This window comes from Lontra canadensis, unplaced genomic scaffold, assembly GCF_010015895.1.
Source record: "Lontra canadensis isolate GAN:19392208 unplaced genomic scaffold, GSC_riverotter_1.0 scaffold75, whole genome shotgun sequence".
Taxonomy (NCBI): Eukaryota; Metazoa; Chordata; class Mammalia; order Carnivora; family Mustelidae; genus Lontra; species Lontra canadensis.
The window spans coordinates 6,109,218-6,123,424 of record NW_022631069.1 but is presented as its reverse complement, the minus strand read 5'-3'; the positions used below and the strand labels follow the sequence as shown (position 1 = coordinate 6,123,424).

At 36.2% G+C, this 14,207-nt stretch overlaps 1 protein-coding gene across 1 annotated transcript in view; it reads right to left on the bottom strand.

The window, feature by feature from the left end:
• The window catches only part of PTPN22 (protein tyrosine phosphatase non-receptor type 22), a 57,447-nt gene that overhangs the window by 12,567 nt on the left and 30,673 nt on the right, over positions 1–14,207 (bottom strand). The window contains 5 exon segments of the mRNA XM_032881401.1: positions 2,381–2,408; positions 4,530–4,660; positions 4,811–4,894; positions 7,350–8,164; positions 8,266–8,342. Coding sequence (XP_032737292.1) covers positions 2,381–2,408; positions 4,530–4,660; positions 4,811–4,894; positions 7,350–8,164; positions 8,266–8,342 — 1,135 coding nt within the window.

Genomic DNA, 14,207 nt, shown 5'->3' with positions numbered 1-14,207 from the left:
TAGCTAGTAATAGGCACTTAATAAATATTTGATAACTACTCTGAGGTTGCTTATCATCTTCCAGTCTGCTGTTAGAAAATACACTGAGAACTAAAGCTAACTTGCAGTGAATGATATCCTGCCAAATATCTTCCTAAAATACCACTTTCTTTTCTTTTTTTAAAAGATTTTATTTATTTGACAGAGAGACAGCAAGAGAGGGAACACAAGCAGGGGCGGTGGGAGAGGGAGAAGCAGGCTTCCCGCTGAGCAGGGAGCCCAATTCTGGGCTCGATTCCGGGCTCGATCCCAGGACCCTGGGATCATGACCTGAGCCAAAGGCAGACGCTTAACGACTGAGCCACCAAGGTGCCCCCCTAAAATACCACTTTCATCTTTATTTCTCCTGTGATGAAGAACCTACAATGCTTATTACTTATTGCATTAAATCTAAGTTCTTCTGCCTAGCTCTATGTATGTAGATAGAATACACATAATAAAATTTGCTATTAATGACAGTACATTTACCGTGCTGTACAGCCATCACCACTATTTCGAAAACATTTTCATCACCCTAAAAAGAAACTCCATATCCACTTAGCAGTAATTTCCCATTCCCCCCAGATTAGATTGGCAACCACGAATCTGCTTTCTCTATATATAGATTTCCTTGACCTGGATATTTTATCTGCCTAACTTTAAAATCCTTCAGAATCTTTCCACATTTCATCCAAATTTATTTTCCATAGTTCCCAGAATAGATTCTCTATTGCAACTAAATTAACCTACTCACCATTTCTCTATACTCATCATGCTTATTTCTACCTTTTAAGTCAATGCTAACCTGATTCCAGCTCCTGGAATTCCCTCTTTTTTTCTCCGTCTACCTATATTCTTAAATTTCTTTCTTCTACTCAGTGAAGACTTTCCTAACCACTCCAGTGATATTTCCTTTTTTTCCAGACTCCTGGTGATTAGAATCAGTCCACACAGATTATCAGTTAATGGTTCCAAGTAAGTATTAATTTTGCCTGCCCAATTTGAATATAAACATTAAAAATATCTTTTCTTGTATATCCTGACTATTCTAACACTGTATAAAGCATATAGAACTTGCTTAGGAATTGCTCATTTAATAATTATCTAATAAAAATGGTAATACGTAACATTTAATGAGAGCTTATTATTTGACAATCACTGTGTTAAAAGCTTTATATGCATTGTCTTACTCAACCCTTACAAAAACCCTCTAAGGGGCGCCTGGGTGGCTCAGTGGGTTAAGCCTCTGCCTTCAGCTCAGGTCATGGTCTCAGGGTCCTGGGATCGAGGCCCGCATTGGGCTCTCTGCTCAGCAGGGAGCTTGCTTCCTCCTCTCTCTCTGCCTGCTTCTCTGCCTACTTGTGATCTCTGCCTGTCAAATAAATAAATAAAATCTTTAAAAAAAAAAAGAAAAACCCTCTAAGAAACGAGTTCTATTATCCTTATAATATAAGTGAGGAAAATCAATAGAGAAAGTATATAATTTAACCAAGTTATGCATTTTGATAACTCCTGGTAGGCTAAAAATTTGATTTAAAGCCTATCTGACTCCAAAGCCCATGCTCATTAATCGCTATGTTAAACTACCTATGTAATTTGAATAATATGTTCATATGAATAACTATGTTAAGGGCAACTACCACCTGTTACAATGTATGTAAAGTACCTGTATGTGCCCAATAAATGTTAGCTGTAGATGTCCTTATTTGGTGTATAAAACAAGCAAAACTCAAAGCCCCTCAGTGGCTCAGTCAGTTAAGTATCTGCCTTCAGCTCAGGTCATGATCCTGGAGTCCCAGGAATCAAGCCCCATGTTGGGCTCCCTGCTCAGTGGGGAGTCTGCTTCTCTCTCTCCCTTTGCTACTCCCTCTGCTCCTTCTCTCTCTCTCTCTCTCGCCCATTCTCTCTCAAATAAATAAATAAAATCTTAAAAAAAAAATGGCAACAAAGTACTGGAGAAATAACAGCAAATTAAAGATCTAAAGAATCAAACTGCTAACAATGGTAAAACCTATAAAATAGAAATGCTGCAAAATGTTAAGAAAATTCTACTTGAAATTTTTTTTTCTTTGTCTTTGTTTTTAAGGATTATATGTCAGGGAGTAGAATTCTAAAATCCTGTGTTTTCCTTGCCCTGGACAAGGCAAAACTCCTAGCCTGGGAAAATCAGAAAAAAAAAAAAAAAAAAAAAAAAAAAAAAAAAAAAAAAAAAAAAAACAATAAATAGTGGAGCTATTACGGGAACCATGACATCTCCTGAGGTGAATTACTCTAAACTTAATGAGTCATTCTTAGAGTATAAATTCTTAGAGCTAAATGTCATTAGAGCCAGGGGGAGTTGTTTTTTGTTTTTTTTTTTTACCTGATTTGGGACTCCGGAGTTTTACACTCTAAAAGAAAGAAATAAGAGAAAAGTGAAAGAAGAATCGGTACACAAATTTAGAAACTCTAAGCAATATAATGCATTTTTGAAAGCGTATTTCATATTCTTATAGAGACAGTCATGAAATGTTGACCTTATTTTTCCTGATTTGTAAGCACACTAAATTATGAAAAGGCATCCTGAACTCCTACAGTGTTTTACTCTCTTTCTCTAAATTTATTTCTTTTTTCCCTTTTATATAAAGAAAACTTATGAATTTTTTAAATTTTTAATTATTTTTTTAAACTTCAAGTGTAATTAACATACAGTGTTATATTAGTTTTGGGTGTCAAATGTAATGATTCAACAATTCTATACATTAATCTGTGCTATTCACAATAAGTGTGCTCTTAACCCCCTTCACCTATTTGACCCATGTCCCACCCACCTCCCTCTGCTAACCATCAGTTTGTCCTCTATAATTATGAGTCTGTTTTTTTGTTTGTCTCTTTTTTCTTAGCTCCTTTATTTTGTTCCTTAAATTCAACATATAAGTGAAATCATATGGTTTGTCTTTCTCCATTTGACTTATTTCACTTAACATAATACCCTCTAGGTCCATCCATGTTGTCACAAATGGCAAGATCTCATTCTTTTTATGGCCGAGTAACATTCCAGGATGTGTATGTGTGTATATATGTGTGTACGTGTGTATACATGTATATGTCATATCTTCTTTATCTATTATCTATGGATGGGCACTTGGGCTGCTTCCATATCTTAGCTGTTATAAATAATGTTACAGTAAACATAAGGGTGCATATATCTTTCCAAATTAGTGTTTTTGTATTCTTTGGGTAAATACCCAGTAGTGGAATTACTAGATCATATGGCAATCCTATTTTTAATTTTTGAGGAACTTTCGTATTATCTTCCATAGTGGCTGCACCAGTTTGCATTCCCACCAACAGTGCATGAGGGTTCCTTTTTCCTCACATTCTCACCAACACTTGTTTCTTATGCTTCTTTCTTTTTTTTAACCATTGTAACTGGTGTGAGATGATATCTCATTGTGATTTTGATTTGCATTTCCCTGATGATGAGTGATGGGCATCTTTTCATGTCTGTTGGTCATTTGTATTTCTTCTTTGGAAAAACGTCTATTCATATCTATTGTCCATTTTTAAAATCAGATTATGTAGGGGTTTTTTTTATATAAGTTGTATAAATTCTTTATATATCTTAGATATTAACCCCTGATCAAATATATCATTTGCAAATATCCTCTGCCATAACCTTATGGTGATTTTTGTATGTCATGGCAATTGGTCCTAAAGTGATCCTTTTTTAATTTATTTCCTTCCTACAGAACATTTCCCAGAAAGTTTAACTGGAAGTAAATTGTTGAAATTGAAATTACCTCATGACACTGGAAAAGGAGTGATTGTTCTTGGCTCTAGCAGTTGTTAAGATAAAGACCATCACATGTGAGCATATTATTAATAATAATAACTACAAATATATTAAAAGTGTAATCAAAAAGATAAAGAATATTTGCCTACTAGCATTGCAGTTGTAGTCACTTTAAAATGTTTGTTTAGTTAATTACTTTTCTGATCTCTGAAATTTTAAGGTAGTTGGTTCATAGAATATATACAAACATATAACAGATTGTTGAAGTGTAATTTTACTTCCAAAAGTGGAGAACATTATCCTGAGAAGTTTATCTTAAATAGCATGGACTTTAACATCTGTCTTTCAAAAAATTGCTCTCTACAACATATTATCAGAGAACATGATACAGCCTACCAAATGACTACTATGAACAGGCTACCTACTTATAAAAAATTTATTTTTGCCTTAACTGTACTTCAGGAACTAGTTCAAACATTTCCTCTTTCACTATGCCTTCCTTAGTCACTTCTAACTTGAAAGTTTCATAAGGGCAAGACTTGTGTCTTATCCATTGCCTTATCCCCATATCCTCTAGCACATTGTTTTATAAAGAGTATAAATGAGTATAAGGAGTATACATATAAGCAGTATAAATACTGCTTAGTATTTGTTGAGTGATAGGCTTTAAAAATACAAGGAGTACAATTTTGGTCTGTGGAATCCAGATGAGTAGAAAAGAAAAAGTGTTATGGACCTTAATTGGTCTAAGTCTCACAGTGTCATCGGATGTCCTTGACTCAGATGTTCTATTCCATTGTAATGATGTTCCAACTTTTGCCTCCTCAGCTGAAGGTAAGGATTTGGGAACATTCAGTGGGAATTCTCCTGAAAGTAAATATGGTCCAATTCTTAGGAGTGTTGAAATTCTTACAGAATAATGCAAATGTTACTCACAGCAGCACGCAGAACATTGACAGGACCTGAGAAATATTCTAGTTAATCCATTTTATTTTACACTAACTGAACAGTACTCACCAGCTTCCTCCAGCACAATAAAAGACTCAGGTGTCCGTTCAGGAAGTGGAGGGGGGACTTCATCATCTACCCTTGGACAAGTTGCTATCCAAAATTCCAGAAATAGAACCATAATTTTTCATTAGAAACATCCAAAGGAAATTCTTTTTTCTTTTTTAAGATTTATTTATTTGTTTGAGGGAGAGAGAAAGAGCAAGTGAGCATGAGTGGGAGGGAGAGAAAATCTCAAGCAGACCCCATGGTGAGCATGGAGTCGTCGTACATGAGGCTCGATCTCAGGACCCTGAGATCATCACCTGAGCCAAAACCAAGAGCTGGATGCTTAACCCATGGTGCCACCCAGGTGCCCTGCCAAAGGAAATTCCTTTTTTTTTTTTTAAGTTTTTTGTTTTGTTTTGTTTTTTGTTTTTTGACAGAGGGAGGGAGATCACAAATAGCCAGAGAGGCAGGCGGAGAGAGAGGGGGAAGCAGGCTCCCTGCTGAGCAGAGAGCCTGATGTGGGGCTCGATCCCAGGACCCTGAGATCATGACCTAAGCTGAAGGCAGAGGATTAACCCACTGAGCCACTCAGGCACCTCGTTTTTTGTTTTTTTTTTTAAGATTTTTTGCCAAAGGAAATTCTTATATTCTAATCTTGAAGTAAAGTCCATCAAGCATCATTACAATACTTAAGCTGGTGTGTTTTTACTCAAGGAAAAAGCAAAATAAATTCTCCCATTTTAATTTGCAAACCCAGGAGGCTTTGCTGCTTCTTCAAATTTATTCCCTATTTCCTTTAAAGGCCCCAGAGTGTTTTGGTCGAGTCACTCAGTACCAGTTAACAGAATATAAAATATATTAATTCAGGAAGTTTTGAGTTACTTTCTATATAACCCTTTTGTTTCATGTACAATATTCAATAAAGCATGATAAAGCACTTTTTTTTTTAAGATTTTATTTATTTATTTGACAGACAGAGATCACAAGTAGACATAGAGGCAGGCAGAGAGAGAGAGGGAAGCAGGCTCCCTGATGAGCAGAGAGCCTGATGCGGGACTCGATCCCAGGACCCTGAGATCATGACCTGAGCCGAAGGCAGCAGCTTAACCCACTGAGCCACCCAGGCACCCGATAAAGCACTTTTAAATATGCCAAAGATTCAGTTACAGAGTAGGTTGAAGTTTAAAGATTTTAGTATCACTTCTTCATTCTACAGTGAAGAATATGGATTTTTTTCCTTTTTACAAAACAATGGTATAACAAGGTTTTCTATTTTTCTACAGAAAAATTCAGAATTTTTATAGAAAAATTCAAATGCTGTTATAAGAAACTGCCACCAGGTGGCATACATGTCAATGATGTTACAATCCCTAAAGCTCGAATTTGCTTTTGAAGATGATGCTCAGAGAAGTTTAAGGTATTGTAGGTAACTTTAAAAAAAATCCTTTAAATTATAAAACAGGATCAAAATACATAAAATAAAGAAGCAATCAGGGGCGCCTGGGTGGCTCAGTGGGTTAAGCCGCTGCCTTCGGCTCAGGTCATGATCTCAGGGTCCTGGGATCGAGCCCCGCATCGGGCTCTCTGCTCAGCGGGGAGCCTGCTTCCTCCTCTCTCTCTCTGCCTGCCTCTCTGCCTGCTTGTGATCTCTGTCTGTCAAGTAAATAAATAAAATCTTTAAAAAAAAAAAAAAAAGAAGCAATCAGATCCAGGTAAAACATTTTTGTCACAAACTGCACATCCACACATCTATCTACTAAGAAACGCTGTACAATAAATCATGTTATAGAAAAAAAAATTTTTCTACGTCCTATTTAGGTAAAATGCCATTCATAAACTTCTGATAATATATCTGGAGAGTTAAGCTTAGTCTTTTCTTCACATTCTTCCCTATCAAGCTATTATAACTATCTCTAGGAGGATACTTACTTTTACTTTTAAACCACTCAATAAAACAAAAATAATATGCATAATATGCAAATATCCAGGACAATAAAGGTGAAAAAGCATGAAAGTAAAGGTGAATATAAGATGATAGTCCCACATAGCATATAAATGCATGTTCTCATCTACTACGTTATTATGCAAGGATGGGAAGAAATCAGGTCCTCCTCTTCCAACTCCCGCAGAAGAGAACTGAATGTTTAACGATCTGTTCAGTTCCGTGCAGCCACATTGTTGAGCAAAAATGTCCTGAGGCACCATGCAGTGCTGTGGATCAAATCCTTTCTGCTGCTTCTTTGAAAGTTGCTGCCGCCTAGCAAGGGTGAATTGTGGACCTCTGATAAACATCCCGAGGAATGGGGATTGCCTCCTTTAGGGACACACTTGCTGGCATAGAGCCTGCCTCCCTTGCTGCCTGTTTCATCAACGATTACATGTTGCTATTTTTTAACTCATCCCATCATGAAAACCCTTGGGGATTTATTTATTTGAGGAGGAGAAGGAAGGAGGAGAAAGAAGCTGAGAAAGACAAGGGGAAGCATGAGAAGAAACCAAATCTTCTATAGAGAAGAGTGAAATCTAGAATGCCATATAAACTTCGAAAAAAAAAACTTACCTACTACTGCTGTCTCTGGGTTCAGAGAGGGGTATTCGGTTGGAGGACTCAGTGCTAAAGAATCACGTGAATTGTAGGAAGAAAAGAGGATTGTAGAAGATGCTGGCAATGAGGAACAAGGCAAAATGTTTCCATCTGACTTCTCAGATAAATCAAGAGACATCTTAGAACCAGCACTACTAGGAGACAATGATAAGAAATAAGGATCTTCTACAGACATGTAAGAATATACACGAAGAGGCTGAGAGTCCTGCCCCTTTGCAACAGAGGCGCTGCACATTTGGGGCTGAGAGTCTGACGGCAGTGAATCATTCTGTTCTGCCAAAGAAGCATGCCTCGCTTTTTGAGCCTGCTCGGGATAAGAACTGTGGGGTTGAGATTCCAAACAAGAAACATTTTCCTTGATGTCCAACTCCTCGGTGTCTCTCTGTTGTATCAGCTCAAAGGGCGTTGATTTGGTCCGCATTATCGGCGCCTTTGAATTAAAATACCTACCTGCCACATCGGCAGCTTTAGAATTTGGACACGCTCCAAACAAAATGGCACTCCAATCTAAACTCTGATGCTTCTGAAGAGGCTTCCCAGCTATTGGAAACGCCTTGGTCTCCCAATGTGTGGTTATGTCGGCATTTTTGTTACAACTACAGTTTAGCTCCAAAAGGTCAAAAGCACGGCTCTGTTCACTACCGTGCAAGGCTAACCTTTCCTTTTCACTTCTGTCAGAAGTCCTGAGGTCAAAAGATGAAACTTCTGCACTTTTCACCCTTAGCCTTGGTTTGCTCTGTTGTTTCATCATCTCTGCTTCTTTTAAGCTGCTGAAACAAAAACAAAGGAAGGATAACACCGTACCCCAGAGAGGTCTCCTGTTAGCATCACGTCAGTGAGACAACACAGGGGTGTGTAAAATTGTACTCACCTTTTTGGTAAATTGGGAGAATAAGACTCTGTTTCTAGAATGGGATTTTGCTTAAGAATGGAATCCTGTGCTTGAATCTTCAAGAGAAATAAGGAAGACACTGGTTTTTAGTGAAGAAATGACAATATTTTAACATTTCATAAAGTTGAGAAGTTACTTTTCAGAAAACAAAGATTTAAAATCATTCACAAAGGAGATGAGTTTCCAAAATATTGAGTCCAACAAGAACTTGTTCGCATACCAAGATCAAAGGATTAATAGTGTTATAGAACCTAGAAAGTGTTCACTTATCGTATCAAATGTGGGACTTTTAACATGTCTTTGGGGGTAACTTTTAAGAACAATCTACCTTCAGAAATGACATCATCTCAGTTCTTAAATTACTAAGTGCTTATTAGGTCCTTATACTTATCTTGTTCTACCTCTTTCTTCCTTACAACCTACTAGCTATACTGGTTTTGTTGTCATTCCTTAAGCATACCAAGCTTGTTTTCAATTCCAGCCTTTTACACTTACTATTCCCTCTGATTGAAATACTCTTACTCCAGATTTTGCATAATTGACTCTTTCTAAGTAATTATACTCTACTTAAATGTCACCTGCATAAGGAAATCTTCTCTAACCACTCAACCTAAAATCATATTCCTACACACTTGTTAGCCACTCTTTTTCTTCATAGCAATTATCGCATTATGAAATATGTTCTGTAGAATCTTGGGTACCACCAATTTGTAAACTATATCCTGAATTTAGAAATGTTTATATGCATTTTTTAAATGTCATCAACCACTGTAAGATTCCACCTGTTATGGGTTTAATTATGACTCTCAAAAAGATATGTTGAAATCTAACCCCTGGTATCTGTGAATGTGACCTTATATGGAAATGAGTCTTTACAGATGTTATTGGTCAAGATGAGCTCATACTGGATTCAGATGGGCCCTATCACAGTGGCTTGGGTCCTTATTTAAAAAAAAAAAAAAAACAAACAGAGACTCAGAGACATAAAGGGAGAATGCCATGTGATAATGGAGACAGACTGGAGAAATGGATCTTCAAGCCAATAAATGCCAAAGATTGCTGGCAAACACCAGAAACTAAGAAGAAACTAGAAAGACTCGCTAGAGATATGAGAGAAAACATGGCCTTGCTGACACGTTGATTTTGGACTTTCTACCTCCAGAACTATGAGAAAATAAATTTTTTTAAACAAAGTATTAGTTGTATGAAGTGTGTTGCATTTAAAATTTAAGATTTTTTTCTTATTTGACAGAGAGAATGTGGAAGTGCAAAGCAGGAGGACAGGGAGAAGAGAAGCAGGCTCCTCACTGAACAGGGAACCTGATGAGGGGCTCTATCCCAGGACCCTTGGATCATGACCTGAGCCAAAGGCAGATGCTTAACTGACTGGGCCATTCAGAGGCCTGAAAATACATTTGTTTTAAGTCCTCCTGAGTTTGTGATATTTTTTACAGCGAGTCTGGTAAACTGATAAGAGACATGAATACCCCACTTTCAATAATGGATAGATCAGATAGAAGATCAGTAAGGAAATAGAGGACAGACATGAACAACAGCATAAACCAATTAAATCTAACAGGATATACAGGACACTCCACATTACAACATACACATTCTTCTCAAACTTGTATGGAATATTGTCCAGGATAGACCACATGGTAGGCCACAAAACAAGTCTTAATAAATTTTAAAAGATTGAAGTCATACAAAATTATCTTTTCCAATTATAACAAATTGAGACTAAAAATTAATAACAAAAGGAAAACTAGAAAATTCACAAATGTGTGTAAATTAAATGACTAATGGGTCAGAGAAGAAATCACAACAGAAATTAGAAAATATTTAAAAGTGAACAAAAACACAGCATACCAAAATGTATGAGATATAATGAAAGTGATATTCAGACGGAATTTATAGCTATAGATGTCTACTCTTAAAAAGAAAGATTTTGAGTGATACACTATATGTTAATTAATTGAATTTAAATTTTAAAAAAAGAAGAAAGATCTCAAATCAATAACTTAGCTTTAAACCTAAGGAACTAGGGGAAAAAAAAAAAACTAAACCAAAAGCTAGCAGAAGGAAGGAAATATTAAAGATTAGAGCAGACATAAATGAAGTAGAGACTAAGAAAACAATGGAGAAAATCAACAAAACCAAAAGTTGATCCCTGGAAGTGATCAATAAAAGTGACAAACCTTAGTTAGATTGACTAAGGAAAAAAGAGAGAAGGCTCAAATTACCAAAATCTCAAATTACAGAAATAAAAATGGGTACATTACTACCAATTTTACAGAAATAAAAAGTATTATAAGACAATAATGTGAACAATTGCACATCAACAAATTGTACAACCTAGATGAAATGGACAAATTCCTAGAAACACATGATCAACCAAAACTGACTCAGGAAGAAATAGAAAATCTGAATAGACCTACAACTAGTAAGTAGCGTGAATCAGTAATCAAAAGACCTTCTGACAAAGAAAAGCCAGGACCAGATGGTTTCATTAGTGAATTCCACCAAACTTTTAATGAAGAAATAATGCCAGTCTTCCACAAACGCTCCCAAAAAATTAAATAGGAGAGGATACTTACTAAGTCATACTGTGATACCAGCATTGCCCTGATACCATGGCCACACAAAGATACTACAAGAAAAAGAAAACTATAGGTCCATATCACTTATGATTATTGATGCAAAGTCCTCAACCAAATACTCATATTCAGTATCATATTGAATCAGTAGAAGAAGAAGGAAGAAGGAAGGAAATATTAAAGATTTAGTATCATACTGAATTCAGCATCATATTAAAAGGATTATACACCATGACAAAGGGGGATTTATTCCCAGAATGCAATGATTGTTCAACATACGAAAATGAATCAATATCATACACCACATTGATAAAATAAAGGGGAAAACTTCCATATGAGCATGTCAGTTGACACAGAAGAAAATCATTTGACAAAATTTATGATAAAAACAACAATCCAGAATATACAGAGAACTCCTAAGACTCAACAACAACAACAACAACAACAACAAAACCCAATTCAAAAATGGGCAAAGGACTTATATAGACACTTTCCAGAGATTATATACAATAGCCAATGAGCACATGAAAAATACTCAACATCACTAATCAGGAAAACACAAACCAGAACCACAGTGAGTTACCACTTTATATCCTTTGGATGGTTACCATAAACCAGCAAACAAACATAGGAAATAAAAAGTGTTGCTGAGGATATGGAGAAATTGGAACCTTGTACATTGCTAGTGGGGATGTAAAATGGGGCAGCTGCTGTAAAAAATAGTATGGCAGTGCCTCAAAAAATTAAACATAGAATTATCATGTGAGGAGCACCTGGCTGGCTTGGTCAGAATAGCATGTGACTCTTGATCTCAGGGTCATGAGTTCAAGCCCCAGATGGAGTGTAGAGGTTACTTTAATAAATACGAAAAAAAAAAAAAAAAAGAAAAGAAAAAAGAATCATCACATGACCCAGCATTTCCACTTCTGCATATATACCCCAAAGAACTGAAAACAGGAACACAAAAAGATATTTACACACTCATATTCTTAGCAGTATTATTCATAATAGCCAAAAGGTGGAAGTAAACCACCTATTAACCAATGGATGAATGGAGGAACAAAATGTGGCATATGATGGAATATTATTTAGCCTTAAAAAGGAAGGAAATTCTGATACATTATGACATTGATGAACCTTGAGGACATTACGCTAAGTGAAATAAGACAGACACAAAAGGACAAATATCATGTGATCCCACTGATATGAGGTACCTAGCATACTCAAATTCATAGATACAGATGGTAGCATAGTGGTTGCCAAAGATGGGGGAAAGGGAGAAAGGAATGGGAAACTCTAAAAGATATAAAGTCTCAGTTTTTCCAGGTAAAAATAATTCTGGAAATGGATGGTGGTGATAATTGCACAATACTAATGTTCATAGTATCATTGAACTATACACATAAAATTAGTTAAGGTGGTTAAATTTACGTGTATCTTACCACAGTTTTTTTTAAACATTTTATTTTAGGGACTGAGAGTGCATGTTCACGTGTGCAAAGGGGATAGGAGCAGAGGGGGAGGGAGAGGAAAAGAGAATGAATCCCAAGCAGACTCTGTGCTGAGCATAAGCCCGATGGGACTTGATCCCACAACCCCAAGATCATGACCTGAGCTGAAACCGAGAATCAATGCTCAACTGACTGAGACACCCAGGTGCCCCTATTTTACTACAACTTAGAAATTTTGAAAAAAAAAGTAGGCAAAGGACTTGGATATATATTTGTCTGAAGAAAATATGCAAATGACCAATAAGCACACAAAAATATGATGCTCAACATCAACTAATCATTAGGGAAATGCAAATAAAAACCATGAGATACCCCTTCACACCCATTAGGATGGCTATTATCTAAAAAAAAAAAAAAAAAAGCAAAAAGCAAAAACCAGAAAATGTCAAGTGGTGGCATGGATGTGGAAAAATTGAAACTCTTATGAATTGCTAGTGGGGATGTAAAATTTTGCAGCCACTGTAAAAAACAGTATGGCAGTACCTTTAAAAACTAAACCTAGAATTACTGTATGATCCAGAAATTTCTGGATTCTTCTGGGTATATATCCCAAAGAATTTGAAGTAGGGACTTCAACAAATATTGGTACACCAATTTTTTTAAAGATTTTATTTATTTATTTGATAGAGAGAGCACACAAGCAGGGAGAGAAGCAGACTTCCCACTGAGCAGGGAGCCCATTGCGGGACTCCATCACAGGACCTTGGGATCATGACCTGAGCTAAATGCAGGCACTTAACCGAGTCACCCAGGCGCCCCTGCACACTAATTTTTATAGCAGCATTATTCACAGTAACCAAAAGGTGGAAACAATTCAAGTGTCAATTGGTGGATGAATGAATAAGCAAAATGTGGGATATACACACAATGAATATAATACAACCATAAAAAGGAATGAAATTCTGATGCATACTAAAAAAAAAATAGATGAACCTTAAAAACATGCCACATGAAATAAGCCAGATGCAAAAGAATAAATACATGATTCCACTTTTATGATGTACCTATAATAAGCCATTTCATAGAGACAAAAAGTAGAATAGAAATTGCTAGGGGCTGTTGTAGGAAGCATGGAGAGTTTCAGTTTAGGATGATGAAAAATTTCTAGAAATAAATAGTAGCAATGGTCATGCACATAGCGAAGGTACTTACGCCACTGCATTGTCCACTTAAAAATGGGTAAGGTGGTAATTTTTTCCACTTAGATACAATGATATATTTGACTACAACAGAAAATATGAATGGGGGAAGTGTTTCCTCCTCCTATTTTCTGGTATAGATTGTGTAAAATTCATGGTAATTCTTCCCTAAACATTTGGCTAGAATACTCAAATTATGTGGGCCTGGGAGACTTCTTTTTTGGGAGTTTTAAAATTACAAGTTCCTTTTCTTGACTGTTATGGGGCTATTCAAATGATCTATTTCATGTTGAGTAAGCTGTGGTAGTTTGTGTTTTATGAGGAAGCAATCCATTTTGTCTAAGTTGTCAAGTGTAGATGTGTCCAGTTCATACTATATTCCTTTATTATCCTTTTGATATCTACAGAGACTCTAGGGCTCTCCCATTCCACTCCTGATATCATTTCTATCTTTTCTCCTCAGCAGTCTTCATAGAAGTTTTGTCAACTTTATTGATTATTTTGGTTCTTTTTTTCACTGTTTTTCTGTTTTCAGTTTCACTGATTTCTGCTCATTATTTCTTTCCTTCTCTTTTCCTTGAGTTTATTTTGCTCTTTCCCTCTCTTAAAGTGGGAGCTCAGATTGTTGATTTTGAGACTTTTACTGTTTTCAAATGTTTGCATTTAGAGAGCTA